The 11,782-nt window shown below is 45.7% G+C and overlaps 3 protein-coding genes across 3 annotated transcripts; 1 reads left to right on the top strand and 2 right to left on the bottom strand.

Annotated features, from left to right (window-relative positions):
• Positions 1-1,048: 1,048 nt before the first annotated feature.
• Positions 1,049-2,593, top strand: N7483_004724 (L-ornithine N(5)-monooxygenase; the record flags this gene model as incomplete). Its single annotated transcript, XM_057088161.1, has 2 exons — positions 1,049-1,911; positions 1,972-2,593. 2 exons carry the CDS (start codon positions 1,049-1,051, stop codon positions 2,591-2,593), a joined length of 1,485 nt encoding a protein of 494 aa, XP_056947990.1.
• Positions 2,594-4,735: 2,142 nt separating this feature from the next.
• N7483_004723 (ankyrin repeat domain-containing DHHC palmitoyltransferase family protein) lies at positions 4,736-7,236 on the bottom strand (the record flags this gene model as incomplete). The annotated part of the gene is made up of 6 exons (XM_057088160.1): positions 4,736-5,397; positions 5,448-5,560; positions 5,613-5,877; positions 5,930-6,002; positions 6,058-6,861; positions 6,964-7,236. The coding sequence occupies 6 exons, from the start codon at positions 7,234-7,236 to the stop codon at positions 4,736-4,738; spliced, it is 2,190 nt and encodes a 729-aa protein (XP_056947989.1).
• A 583-nt stretch (positions 7,237-7,819) lies between these two features.
• On the bottom strand, positions 7,820-8,587 carry N7483_004722 (putative cyclin-dependent protein kinase complex component; the record flags this gene model as incomplete). Its single annotated transcript, XM_057088159.1, has 1 exon — positions 7,820-8,587. One exon carries the CDS (start codon positions 8,585-8,587, stop codon positions 7,820-7,822), a length of 768 nt encoding a protein of 255 aa, XP_056947988.1.
• Positions 8,588-11,782: the final 3,195 nt, after the last annotated feature.

Genomic DNA, 11,782 nt, shown 5'->3' with positions numbered 1-11,782 from the left:
TAGTTTCGAAACAGGGATTGCACGGATACTTTTTCCTACTCAAATTGAACATTTGAACAATACTATTATTTAAATGTTCCAAGATTCTAATAAAAACATAATATATGAGCAGAATACATGCACATTTGTACATAGGTGGAATTTTATTTATTTTCATTTTCATTTTATTTCATTTTATTATTATTTATCCTGTTCTTGTGTGCCAAGATTCCACATAAGACTCTCCCGACATCGGCTAAGTAGAAGAGTCCTCTATACTCCGTAGTAACTTCCAAGATTATACATAGAGACTCGGACTCAAAATTGGAACATTCTCGGAATATTATGATTGTTGATCAGGTCACCTTTTTGCTTTATCGTGTTGCGTCTTTTTTTTTCTTTTTCTTTTCCCGCCAGATGGGCCCATGTGTCAAATGTGCAAGGAACCTGGCACTTTGTCGGCCCAAAGGGGGAAAAGTGGAGTCTTATGCGATCTAGCGAGGGCAACGCATCATGGAATATTACGGAGTAGAATGACTCCAAATAATAATAATAAAAATATCAATTATATTCTTTTTTATAATAATAATTATTATGATTAACCACATTGAATTGTATAATCCAAATTGAAAGTTACTAGTAAGAGTCTCTCTTCAATCTCAAGTCCACTTGGGTATAAATATCTTCACCAACCCCTGTAATTATTGCCAACAATTAATTCCAAGGTTCACCTAGGCAGGTATCATTCAGTATTATTCAGTGGAGACTGATTGATAAATGAAACCTTGGAATTAGCCCAATTTTGCCATCTGACCGCTCGTGCCTCGTTCGTATCCACCGGTTTATCTGATCCGACTTTTTTTTTTCCTAAGTGGAACCCACCGAAACGTATTGTTACGGCACGTTAACTCTAGAGAAATCTCCGAGAAAGATCGGCTCCAAGGCTGCAAGTCCCTTGTACATAACTACCGCGGCTCCTCCATTTTTTTCTTCTCAAAGCTTCATCCTTCAGCTCCGGTTCAAAGAATTCTTATACTTCTACAACTTGAACCAGAAAAAAAAATACACAATGGAGCAGATCATCCGGAAGCAAGAGCTTCCCTACACTGCCATGCAGCCCACTAGCAGGACTCAGGCCTCTCCGGCTCGCTCTTTTCTGCGTGCTGCCGCTGCTGATGAGCTCCATGACCTTCTCTGTGTCGGTTTTGGCCCTGCCTCCCTCGCAATTGGTATTGCTCTGAACGATGCCATGGACCCCGCATTGAACCGTTCAACCCCCGGAGCTGCCTTCAAGCCTAAGGTCTGCTTCCTGGAGCGTCAGAAGCAATTCGCCTGGCACTCTGGTATGCTGGTCCCCGGTTCGCGCATGCAAATTTCCTTCATCAAGGATCTGGCTACCCTCCGCGATCCTCGCAGCAGCTTCACTTTCCTGAACTACCTGCACAACAAGAACCGTTTGATCCACTTTACCAACCTGGGTACCTTCTTACCTGCTCGTATCGAGTTCGAGGATTACATGCGCTGGTGCGCGAACCGATTTGAAAATGTCGTTTCTTACGGCGAGGAGGTTGTTGAGGTTGTTCCTGGAAAGACTACCGATGGTGTTGTGGATTACTTTGTTGTGCGCTCGCGCAACACTGAGACTGGAGAGATCTCCTCCCGCCGTGCTCGCAAGGTCGTAGTTGCTCTTGGTGGTAAGGCTAAGATGCCTCCTGGTTTCCCTCAGGATCCTCGCATTATGCACTCCTCCAAGTACTGCACTATTCTCCCCAATGTCCTGAAGAACCCTTCCGCCAACTACAAGATTGCCGTTGTTGGCAGCGGCCAGAGTGCTGCAGAGATCTTCCATGACTTGCAAAGACGCTACCCCAACTCAAATACCACATTGATCCTGCGTGATACTGCTCTGCGACCCAGTGATGACTCTCCTTTGTAAGTTCTATGTCCTTGACTCCATGTGATTCTCATTCAATTTCTAACTAACTTACTCAGCGTCAATGAAATCTTCAACCCCGAGCGTGTGGACAAGTTCTTCCAACTCCCCGTCGAAGAGCGCAAGAAGCGCATCGCAATCGAAAAAGCCACAAACTACTCCGTCGTCCGCCTGGAACTCATCGAGGAAATCTATAACACAATGTACCTCCAGCGCATCCAAAACCCTGACGAGAAGCAATGGCAGCACCGTATCCTCTCCGAGCGTGCCATTGGTCGCATCGAGCACCACAACCCTGCCTCACGCATGCGCGTGCACGTGAAGTCAATTAAGGAGGATAGCAGCGAGGGTAAGGAGGTGGTGGAGGTGGATGCCATGATGGTCGCAACTGGATACCTGCGTGATGCACACGAACAGCTCCTGGAGCAGGTTCGTGGTCTTCGGCCTGCTGGTCAGGCTACCTGGACTCCTGGTCGCGATTACCGTGTGGAGCTTGATGGTGCTAAGGTTAGCCGCGATGCGGGTATCTGGTTGCAGGGCTGTAACGAGAAGACCCATGGTCTGAGTGATTCCTTGCTCTCGATCTTGGCGGTTCGTGGTGGAGAGATTGTGAACTCGGTCTTTGCGGAGCAGTTGTCCGGAACCTCGGTGCAGGACACTCGGGTGCGTGCGATGCTGTAATTTTTGTGCGGGGCTATGCTAAGGGGGAAAAATACCACTTGTTCTGGTTGAGTGATTTTTAGATTATGTTTTTAGATTGTGGATTAATGATGTACTCAATACCTACTGTTCAATTGATTCAATTGAATACTATTTATTCTTTTATTCATATAAGTGATGGTGCATAACTTGAAGCTAGTCCAAAGTACCTTATAGCTCTTCAGGGCTGTATTCAAAGTGGGTGCTAGTCCTAGTAAGTGCTGCAGAATCTTCAGCCTTGGCTTAGACAAGATCATTCCTCACGGAAAGCGCGCCACGGGAATAAACGGAGTCTCCGGAGTATGGAGTATGGAGGCTATGTCTCGGAATCAATCGAACCACTCTTTACAGGATCAGATTATAATTCCTGTAAGCGACCTTAGTGTTGCCGATCTGAATATTCAAAGAGACAACTGCCATGTTTACCGTACTGAATTGGAGGGGCCAAAAGATGGATATGTTACATGTAGGTAGAACCTTGGAATTCTTCATAGTTCCGAGTCTAGGCGAGATGAAGGTTTCATACGGTATCAAGACAGGAAAATACCTAGGTATGATTGGATGAAATTATAATGTGGATCCTTGTGGCGCCATCAGATAAAAAATTTGTCATTTTTATCTGATCAGGATCAGATTGATATCCGTATGGTCTGATATACCTTAACTTACCTCCTACTTTATTATTAATTGAATATTGGAATATGTAATTCTAAAATTCTATTGTTGTCTAGATTATATGTACATATGTATCTCCTACTCATATAAATACTAAAGTAGACTCCTTGGTGGATCTCACCGCTAATCAATTACCGAAATCGCACCTAGTGAGTTAATTAAATGTCCACATTAACCTGCCATAGCGTCTTTATCCCTGCTTCGACTTTCCGTCTTTCGGTTTCTGCCCCACTGGCTCCTGATTGATTTGATTGATTTGATTGATTGGGGCTGCTGCCCCATCAAAACGTGGTCTACCCTCTACCCGGCACCTGGGTGGACACGAGTACGGAGTACATGTATTCAACGGTTGAAATACTATTCAATACCTAGGTATATGAGATAATCCACTCATCTTCTTCAATCTCCACTAAATTTCCGTAGCGTGTTATAAGTCTAGACTTCAAAATGTTCATACTCATCGCTACCAAATCCACCTGGTTCACTTCGGGATGTATCAGATGGTATCTTCCTGGCTGTAACGATGAAACTTTCAATTGAGACAAGTGGCGTCGGCGATATCGGATGTAAGAATGTGATGACTTGGCATACAACTCGTATTCCACATTGGGCTGAATTAACACAGTTTTTGTTTTTTCGTGGCTGGGCTTAACTGAACTTCATTTACATTCCACCTGGGCACCTGGGTAGTGTGTATCCCGTTTATACGGAAATTGTAATGCCCAGTGGACCCGAGAAATATCCGGATACATCCCGAGTCGGAACTTCTGTCCCGGTGGACTTCTGTCATGGCTCTTGCCGAAGGATCTAATCTGTAATGCACTAGCCCGTCGCCTGTGCTACCGAGGTGGACTTTCCATGTGGATTAGTGGGTATACTCGAATGAAGCGGTGGGCATGTCTGCGTCATTCAGTTGCAGCTTGAGCTTGAGCTGATGCGGGACCAATCTAGAAGGTTGATGCAGATTCGTGCAGGGATCGTCGGTGTGCATTATGTACACTTTAGCTGCAGGGGTATCAATTCTTATGTCGACATATCACTCCGAGTCAGTGCCAGCACTGTCATATGACGGTGACTCCGAGTCCAGATACAGAAGAGTTAGTAGTACATACTGATTCAATGGATTATACTAACACTAGGTGCTTCCTACTCCCAGTAAGTATATGTGCAGTCCATAGCCCTAGAAGTCTTATTGCTAGCGTCAACAGGGTTCGGTTAGATATGTAGTCACGTTCATTATCTAGTCCACTGTACAGTTCTAAATATAAGACATAAGCAATATAAGAGAAAAAGAATCAAAGGTTATGCCACAAATGCAACACCATCGCTGCAGTCATACATCAGAATGAGACCCTGGAGGTTAAAAATGGAAGAATAGCCATGAATGCAGGTCTCCAAACACCAATTCAAAAAAGGTCGAAAAAGAAAATGCTCCTTAAGGGGTTTTGCTTAAACCATACTCTCCGATTCATCACCCGCAACACTACGGTAACCATCTCCAGATCGCCCCGTGTGCATTTGCAGAGGAGTTTCGTACATGTCATTATAATTCACCACTTCACCTCCTAACATCGCAGCTCCGGATTCCCGCTTACCGAAAATCGGGGCGGGATCACACCAGAAATCACGACAATTCGTCGTCACGCCGCGAGAGAATGGGTTCCGAGATCGTCCACCGTGAGCACCATCTCGGAGTCCATCCTTAGCAGTACGGAAGAAGGCATCAAAGCCTAGCAGAGCAGACCACTGTGAAATACAGCCTGTCTTTCGACGAGGTCCATGCGAGTGTGCTAAGGCTGGGTTGGGGCCTTGTCCTGCGGCGGAGAGACCGGCCGCATCTAATGATGTTGTTCCGGCGGTCATCGCTGAGGCGAAGGCTTGTGAGCTAGGGACGGATCGATCAATAGCATGACCGCGCATGTTCTCATAGGTTGTTTGGTTGCGTGAGATCTGCACAAGCTGTACGGCACAGAGCATGGTAACCCAGACCAGCTGGAGAACGATCCAGACGTTAAGAACCAGGGTGAAGGTGTCTCTGGAAACATAGTCACAGAGCGCTTCGTTGATGATACTACACTGGGCGTCCTTGAGGGAGGGCAGATCAGTAATATCTGTTCAAGTTAGTTGCTGATCTGGCTCATTAAGAGTAGGGGATACGCACAGCCGATAGTCAACTGTACAAACAGGATGATACCGATTTCAAGACAGAGGATGTAGAGAACAAAGTGACGGAGATTGTTGGCTCCAACACAGTTGTCGATCCATGGGCAGTGGCTGAGACAAGTTAGTGGTATATCTAACAATGGTTCGAACCGTGAGAACATACTGATCATGTTTGGCAACGCAGCGGCCACATCGTCGACAATGTCTGCTTCGAATTGGCTTCCTTGACATGCAAGGAACACAAAAGTTCTCCTCGTCAAACTTCCATAGTGAAAACAGCTCCTTCACGACCTCTCTTTGCTGGTTTCGGCTGCTGACCTTGGGGACATATCCAGGATCACCAATCATGGCCATGGTATAGAAGAAGGCGGTCAGTGAGTAGAAGACCCCAAACAAGATATTCAAGACCATATGCGAAGAGTAGGTTGCTAGAGACTGTTAGCTACATTCTTGGTCTACTAATTTTCAGACGCAACCTACAAGGTAAGACTTGGAAGATCCAGCGGAAACCGACCCAGAACAAAGTTCCAGCAAAGACACCAGACAGGTAGGGCTAGAGAACGTTAGCTTCTACCCGGCCAAATAGCCCGTGGGAAGTTGAGACTTACTGTTTTCTGCAAAACACGAAACTCGGAAGGCCCGCGATTGGCAATCTGTTGCGCAATCCATTGCATACCGAACAAGGTCGCCAGCGTAAGAGGAACACCAATGAGCACAGGTAACTGACTCAACATCCAGATCGCAATAAGAATAGTTAAAAACGGCCAGAGGAAAAAAGACTTAGCCATGAGGCTCTTGTTCCGAACGATATTCGTCAACCCCATAGGCACAAGCTTCTGAGTACCATCAGACTCATAACCATGCTCAGCCAAAGCGCGGTTCCAAACCCGCAATGTGTTCATCTCCTGCGCAACTGTCATAGGAGATTTCCCATCCCGAGTCTTTGCGAATCGATCAGCCCCATACTCCAATAGCTTCAGTGTGGAGGGTAAGGAGCCTTTGACCAATGCCCAGTGTAGCGGAGTCAAACCACCCTCATCCACCGCATTCGCATTGGCGCCCCATCGCAGGAATAGATCCACACAAGCTGGGTAACCCTTATACGCTGCCCACATCAGACCTGTGTGACCTTGCTGATCGACTACATCGACTGGGATTTCCTGGTGCAAGAGCAGAACGAGGAGGAATGCATTGCCGTCGATGGTAGCGAGGTGCAAGATATTGTATCCTTGTACATCGGTCAAGAGAGGATCCGCGCCATGAGTTAGGAGGAGAGCGACAATATAGTAATGACACCGTTGCGCTGCCCACATGGCAGGTGTAGCTACGGATTCTCCACCCTTCGCATTGACGTCAGCGCCGTTATCGAGGAGGAACTTGCACATCGCATATTGGTTATTGATCGCGGCCCACTAAATAATAGACATGTCAGAATATAGTCGCTTTTTATAGGCTTAACGCAGTTATTCAATGAACAAGTGGTGCAGCTAATCACGAGGAGAGAGGAGACCAACATGTAGCGGTGTGATACCCTCATCATCTCGATGATTTGCGGTCAATTTCTTGGTCGCAAACAGATTCTGCATTGCCCCGATCTCTCCAATTCGAGCTAACTGCATGATATCCTCTCCCAGCGGAATTGACTGCTTGGGCGCGTCGGGCCGCATACTCCTCATTTCGATATCGGTATTCGGAGAGGTGCCTTTTCCATTTGCGGGAGTAGATCCGGACGTCGGCACTGACGGACTACTACTAAGAGTTTCCGGCGGCGAGGGTTTTGAAGACATGGTGGAGGATGTGTTCCGGTTGGACACAAGGGGGGAAGAGGGTATTCGGGTGCCGTCGGAGGTGATATGATCGATCTAGACTGCTATTGCTGGGGTTGATGATCTCTCTAGGGGAACATTGTGTATTTCCACGCAAATAGATCCATAGAATGATTGAATAGATAACCGAGTCGTTGGTTACTCGTGGTTGAGACGAGACTGTCCTCTATTTTTTTTGGCGTCGGGGAAACCTTGAAGCGGCGCTAGGAAAGTGATCGCCGCACTGCGGTGTGGTGAACCCTCAAGTGCTTACACTCAACTCTATATACAGAGTAATTGGTTCAAGTTTGATCAATGATTTTGTTGAACTCAAGTAAGCACTTGGAGTATCAATTATTTAGAAATAATTTAATTGAAGAGAATACTCAGGGCATTTGTTTTTTACATGGGCATAATAATGCCGATTACTCAGCCCCATCAAGGCAGCCATATTCTATTCTTGGAATGAACATTACCGACTGATAGAGAGGATATTCCATTTCTGATCACGCTTGTTGCTTGTTGCTTTTAATTTTTTGTCTTTTTAATATGTATATATATACAATCATGACGGAACACTGTCAGTGTCGTTATCTGTCTTCGTATCTGGGTTGCACCGCAGCCGTATCTCATCCATCAATATTTGCGCATCCACGCGTAATTCAAAGTTGGCCAAAAAACAGAAACTAATCTCGAGTTTGGAGAGTTCTTGTTCTGTGACGCCACCCACTTTGGCCACTCGGCTATGGGGAAAACTGCGATCCTCCAATGCCTTGGTTGCCACCAAGAGACCGGCCAGAACCAGACGATGCATATTCTTTGGCGTCACTCGAAGGACTTTCTCCACGAGAGCCATTTTCGTGATATACACACTCGTAGCGAGGATCACCGCTGTAGACATAGGACAGTATCGGTGTAAACGAATGAGGTATTCTTTGATCGGGATCGGAGGTATTTTCTTAGAGAGGAACTTTCGGGATAGCATCGCCAACTGGAACGATTCTTCGCGGGTTCGATCAGATGCATGCTCCGGATCTCCACAGTGAAGTCCCACTGCTGGTACGGGTGCTTCCCCTTCGATAGGGGTTTCACTTCCGAAGGGGGTGGAGGTGAACGAATTGGGTTCCGTTTGCGCGGTTGCGAAATGTGCTTTCAAGTTTTCGATATTATTGCAGAGTAATTGTAGGGCTGTCTCGGGAGATACCTCGAACACTGCTGCGGCACGATTCAGGTCTAATGGAGGACTTGCCATCACAGCTACATCGTTGGGGGAGGCAAGTTTCAGCATTGACCCTGGCGATTTATCTTTTGGAAGGCATTCGGTTTGCGTCATGACGGCGGCCATTCTCTTTGTTGTTTGTTTGTTTATATCACTCCAGGACCACCACGGATTGAGAAGCACACCTAGACGTATGGGCGCACGGGGGACCTTTGAATGAATATCTCATTGTATGACCCAAGGTAAGGTGGCGGTCAGTTTGGCGCGTGGCGATGTAGAGGTGCGGTCAACCGAGGCGAGGGAATGGACATGCGCGAGAATAATTGAACAGAGTGTACAGAACTCGAATTTACGGATTAAGGAGAGACACTGAACACTAGGAATGAGAATCTGTGGAACGTATGGGGAGACCTGGCTGCCTGACTGTGTTAACATGACATGCCCGAAAAGCCACCGGGGAAAAAGGCCGGGGGAGACGGGGAAAGGGACCAATCCGGATGAGACTTACACCGGTCATTCATAAATTGAGGGAATAAGCGATTCGAAATGCATATCCAGGATCAATGGATTAAAATAAACAAAAAGACTGAGAAGAGAGAAAACAAGGAAAAAGGTACAAAAGCCCGAGGGGCGAACCAAAGATAAGAGTGAGCCGCGATATCTTACTAAATTGGGTCTCTAGTTGTGACACTCAGTAATAGTATTCAGTGACCACACAAATATCTATGTTGATAATTATGATACGATCTGGACACATTTCAACTGAAAAAAATGATTTATTTTGTATGAATATTGAAATTAGTGAAATTTTTTTTTGAGAGATCATAGCTATGAGTCTATGACTGGTTCTTATCTGATTGGATGGGAAGCTTTAAGCAACTGGTGCTGCGAGCTATACAGAGTACACCATGCCCAGAGTCGGCGATAGTTGCCTGTACATGACTCAGTATTGGTCCCATTCCAGAGTTTGACTGCGAGATAAGTCAAGAGTCGGATTTAATCAAACAAAATCTTTAAGATGGGACTCGGATGACTAGGCGATACGCTGCATGGCGCAAGTATAGTATGCCTATAGTATACATGGCCGTAGATCCTAGGCGATGTGATAGTTTTACAACTTGATCAGGACGTCCAAACAGGTTGATCCAGCTAAATGGTCAGAATACATGAGAGCTGGGCTGGTATACGCAGAACACCAACTAGATCGATGAGTACTATCATCTGGAGTATGAGGCTTGTATGGATGGCAACACAGTCGTGTTGGGATTCGATCTTGGCTTGATTGACCACGTAGAGACAGTTATATGAGTGATTTACTGATCAAAAGAGGGAAATTCGGAGGCCTAATAGTTTGTTATAAGTGGAGATAGAGCAGATTCTATGATCGGCTCCGGCGCGATGCATAGTTGCCTGTAAGTGACTCACTACGAGGTCACCTTCCACAGTCGGATTGTATATTGATCTCAACTTTTAGATCATGATCCGAGAAAACCTTGGAATTAGTCTGAAGAACTTGATGAGCAATACGCTGGACATGGAACATTGTCTCATAATGTGTATCATATCCTTGGATCCTAGATACCCAACATTGGAACTTCCTTGTAAACCCAGGTATGTTACAGATAGCTGTCTGTATAGGTAAATCACTCGTTTTGAGTTAAGTGGACCCAAGACTTTGAATATGAGAAAAATTAAACAGGCAGACTGCTCTTCTATAAGCGACTCCTTGATGACGTACCGCAGGATCTGTAATAGGTCCATGATAATACTAGGCACCCAAGACCTCATGCCAAGTGTGTCATATTTAGCATTGAGTGACTCAATCCGAGAGTCCCGAGGTTATAATGAGGTAAAAGGTGTATTTCGAACTTGAGATGATTCACCTATCGAGCATGTTAGTATACACGTGATGTGGTAGCGCTGGGCCTCACTCCTATAGTATGTCCACTATAGATCAAAATAGCCAATCATTCTCTGTTCAGTGTCACAGACACCTTAAATAGTTGCCTATACGCCTCCCTCGGTTATTTTAAAAGTGCCAGGAATTAAAAATCAAAATGATGATAGGTAGAAAGCATTCCCACATGTTGGGCGATGCGCTCGCAGTGCGAGGTATTATACAGGAACCCAACTATAATACAGAATATCCGACATGATTCATCCTCTGGTCCATCCCAAAGGTATAAGTACAGGCTCCTTCCTAGGAGAATAATCATTACAATCATCATGAGCAACTTCATCAACACTCTTCTTTCTGGCTCCTTCTCATCCTTCCTCAATATGATCCGACTTGACTTACCCTCTCCTTTGCTGTGTCCGAGTAAGTCTCCCAGCCACCTTTCCAACTTCTCTTCATTATCAGATCATCACTGCACAGCCCCTTTCCAGATCTCCATGCTGTAAGTCAACACAACTTCGAGCTTGTTTGAAACTTGAACAACCGACAAGGTAAACTTTTAATAGCTTTACCACATCGAGGTTGAAAATATAGAGAACCGAGACTGGTAGCAAAAAGGAAGTCCTCGAATAAAGAGTGAAAGTCCCTGAGAATACTGCAAGTTGGTGGCCATAATTATCTTTCGATAAAGTGTTTTCATCGATCTTTCACACCACAGGTCAGAGCCTAGTCGAATACCATATCGACAATGTACACCGGACAAGGACCTCCAAAACGAGAAGATTATTGTCCTCAGCATGCAGTGTACATACTCTACCAGTATTCAAGGATGAACTTGCGGTGTGTTTTCGATGAGCAGGGCTGCGATTGTAGTCATGTAGTCGAGGGCATTCAAGCAAGTGGATTGCTGATGCCAGTGTGTATTTGCATTTGCATGAGGATGAAGATGAGAAAAAACAAGAAAAGGAATCAAGAATGTACAGGACGGGAATATCTTACCAGACTTCAACGGTGCCTCGACACAAATCCATTAAATCACTTTCACTCGACATCCCTCAATAGACAACAACTCCGAGTCTCGCTCGAGCAATTCACCAACTTCGTCTTCCATGTATTGGCTTAGATGCAAAATACTTCATCCCAGAAAGATGATAGAATGGGATTGGAAGACGGACTTGAAGCGTGCATCTTGACAGTTTCATCTTGGTTTCGCACCCGAGACAGCCTCAAACGATTGTTAACTCTCGAAGACGGTCCATATTGGACAGAGCAAACAGCCTGGCACCTGAGATAAATCTCTTCTCAGATTGCAGAGAGTGTGTGAGGAAAACTGAATCTCGTGAGCCCCGTGGGCCTTCATCTAGATTGACTGATGAGGATTGGGTTTCAAGGCCTGTAAGCCTTGTGACTTC

The sequence above is a fragment of the Penicillium malachiteum genome, assembly GCF_028827825.1.
Source record: "Penicillium malachiteum strain IBT 17515 chromosome Unknown utg000002l:1.0-8849297.0:1.0-8852440.0, whole genome shotgun sequence".
Classification (NCBI taxonomy): domain Eukaryota; kingdom Fungi; phylum Ascomycota; class Eurotiomycetes; order Eurotiales; family Aspergillaceae; genus Penicillium; species Penicillium malachiteum.
The sequence above is the reverse complement of the archived record's forward strand: the minus strand, read 5'-3'. Positions and strand labels throughout refer to the sequence as shown.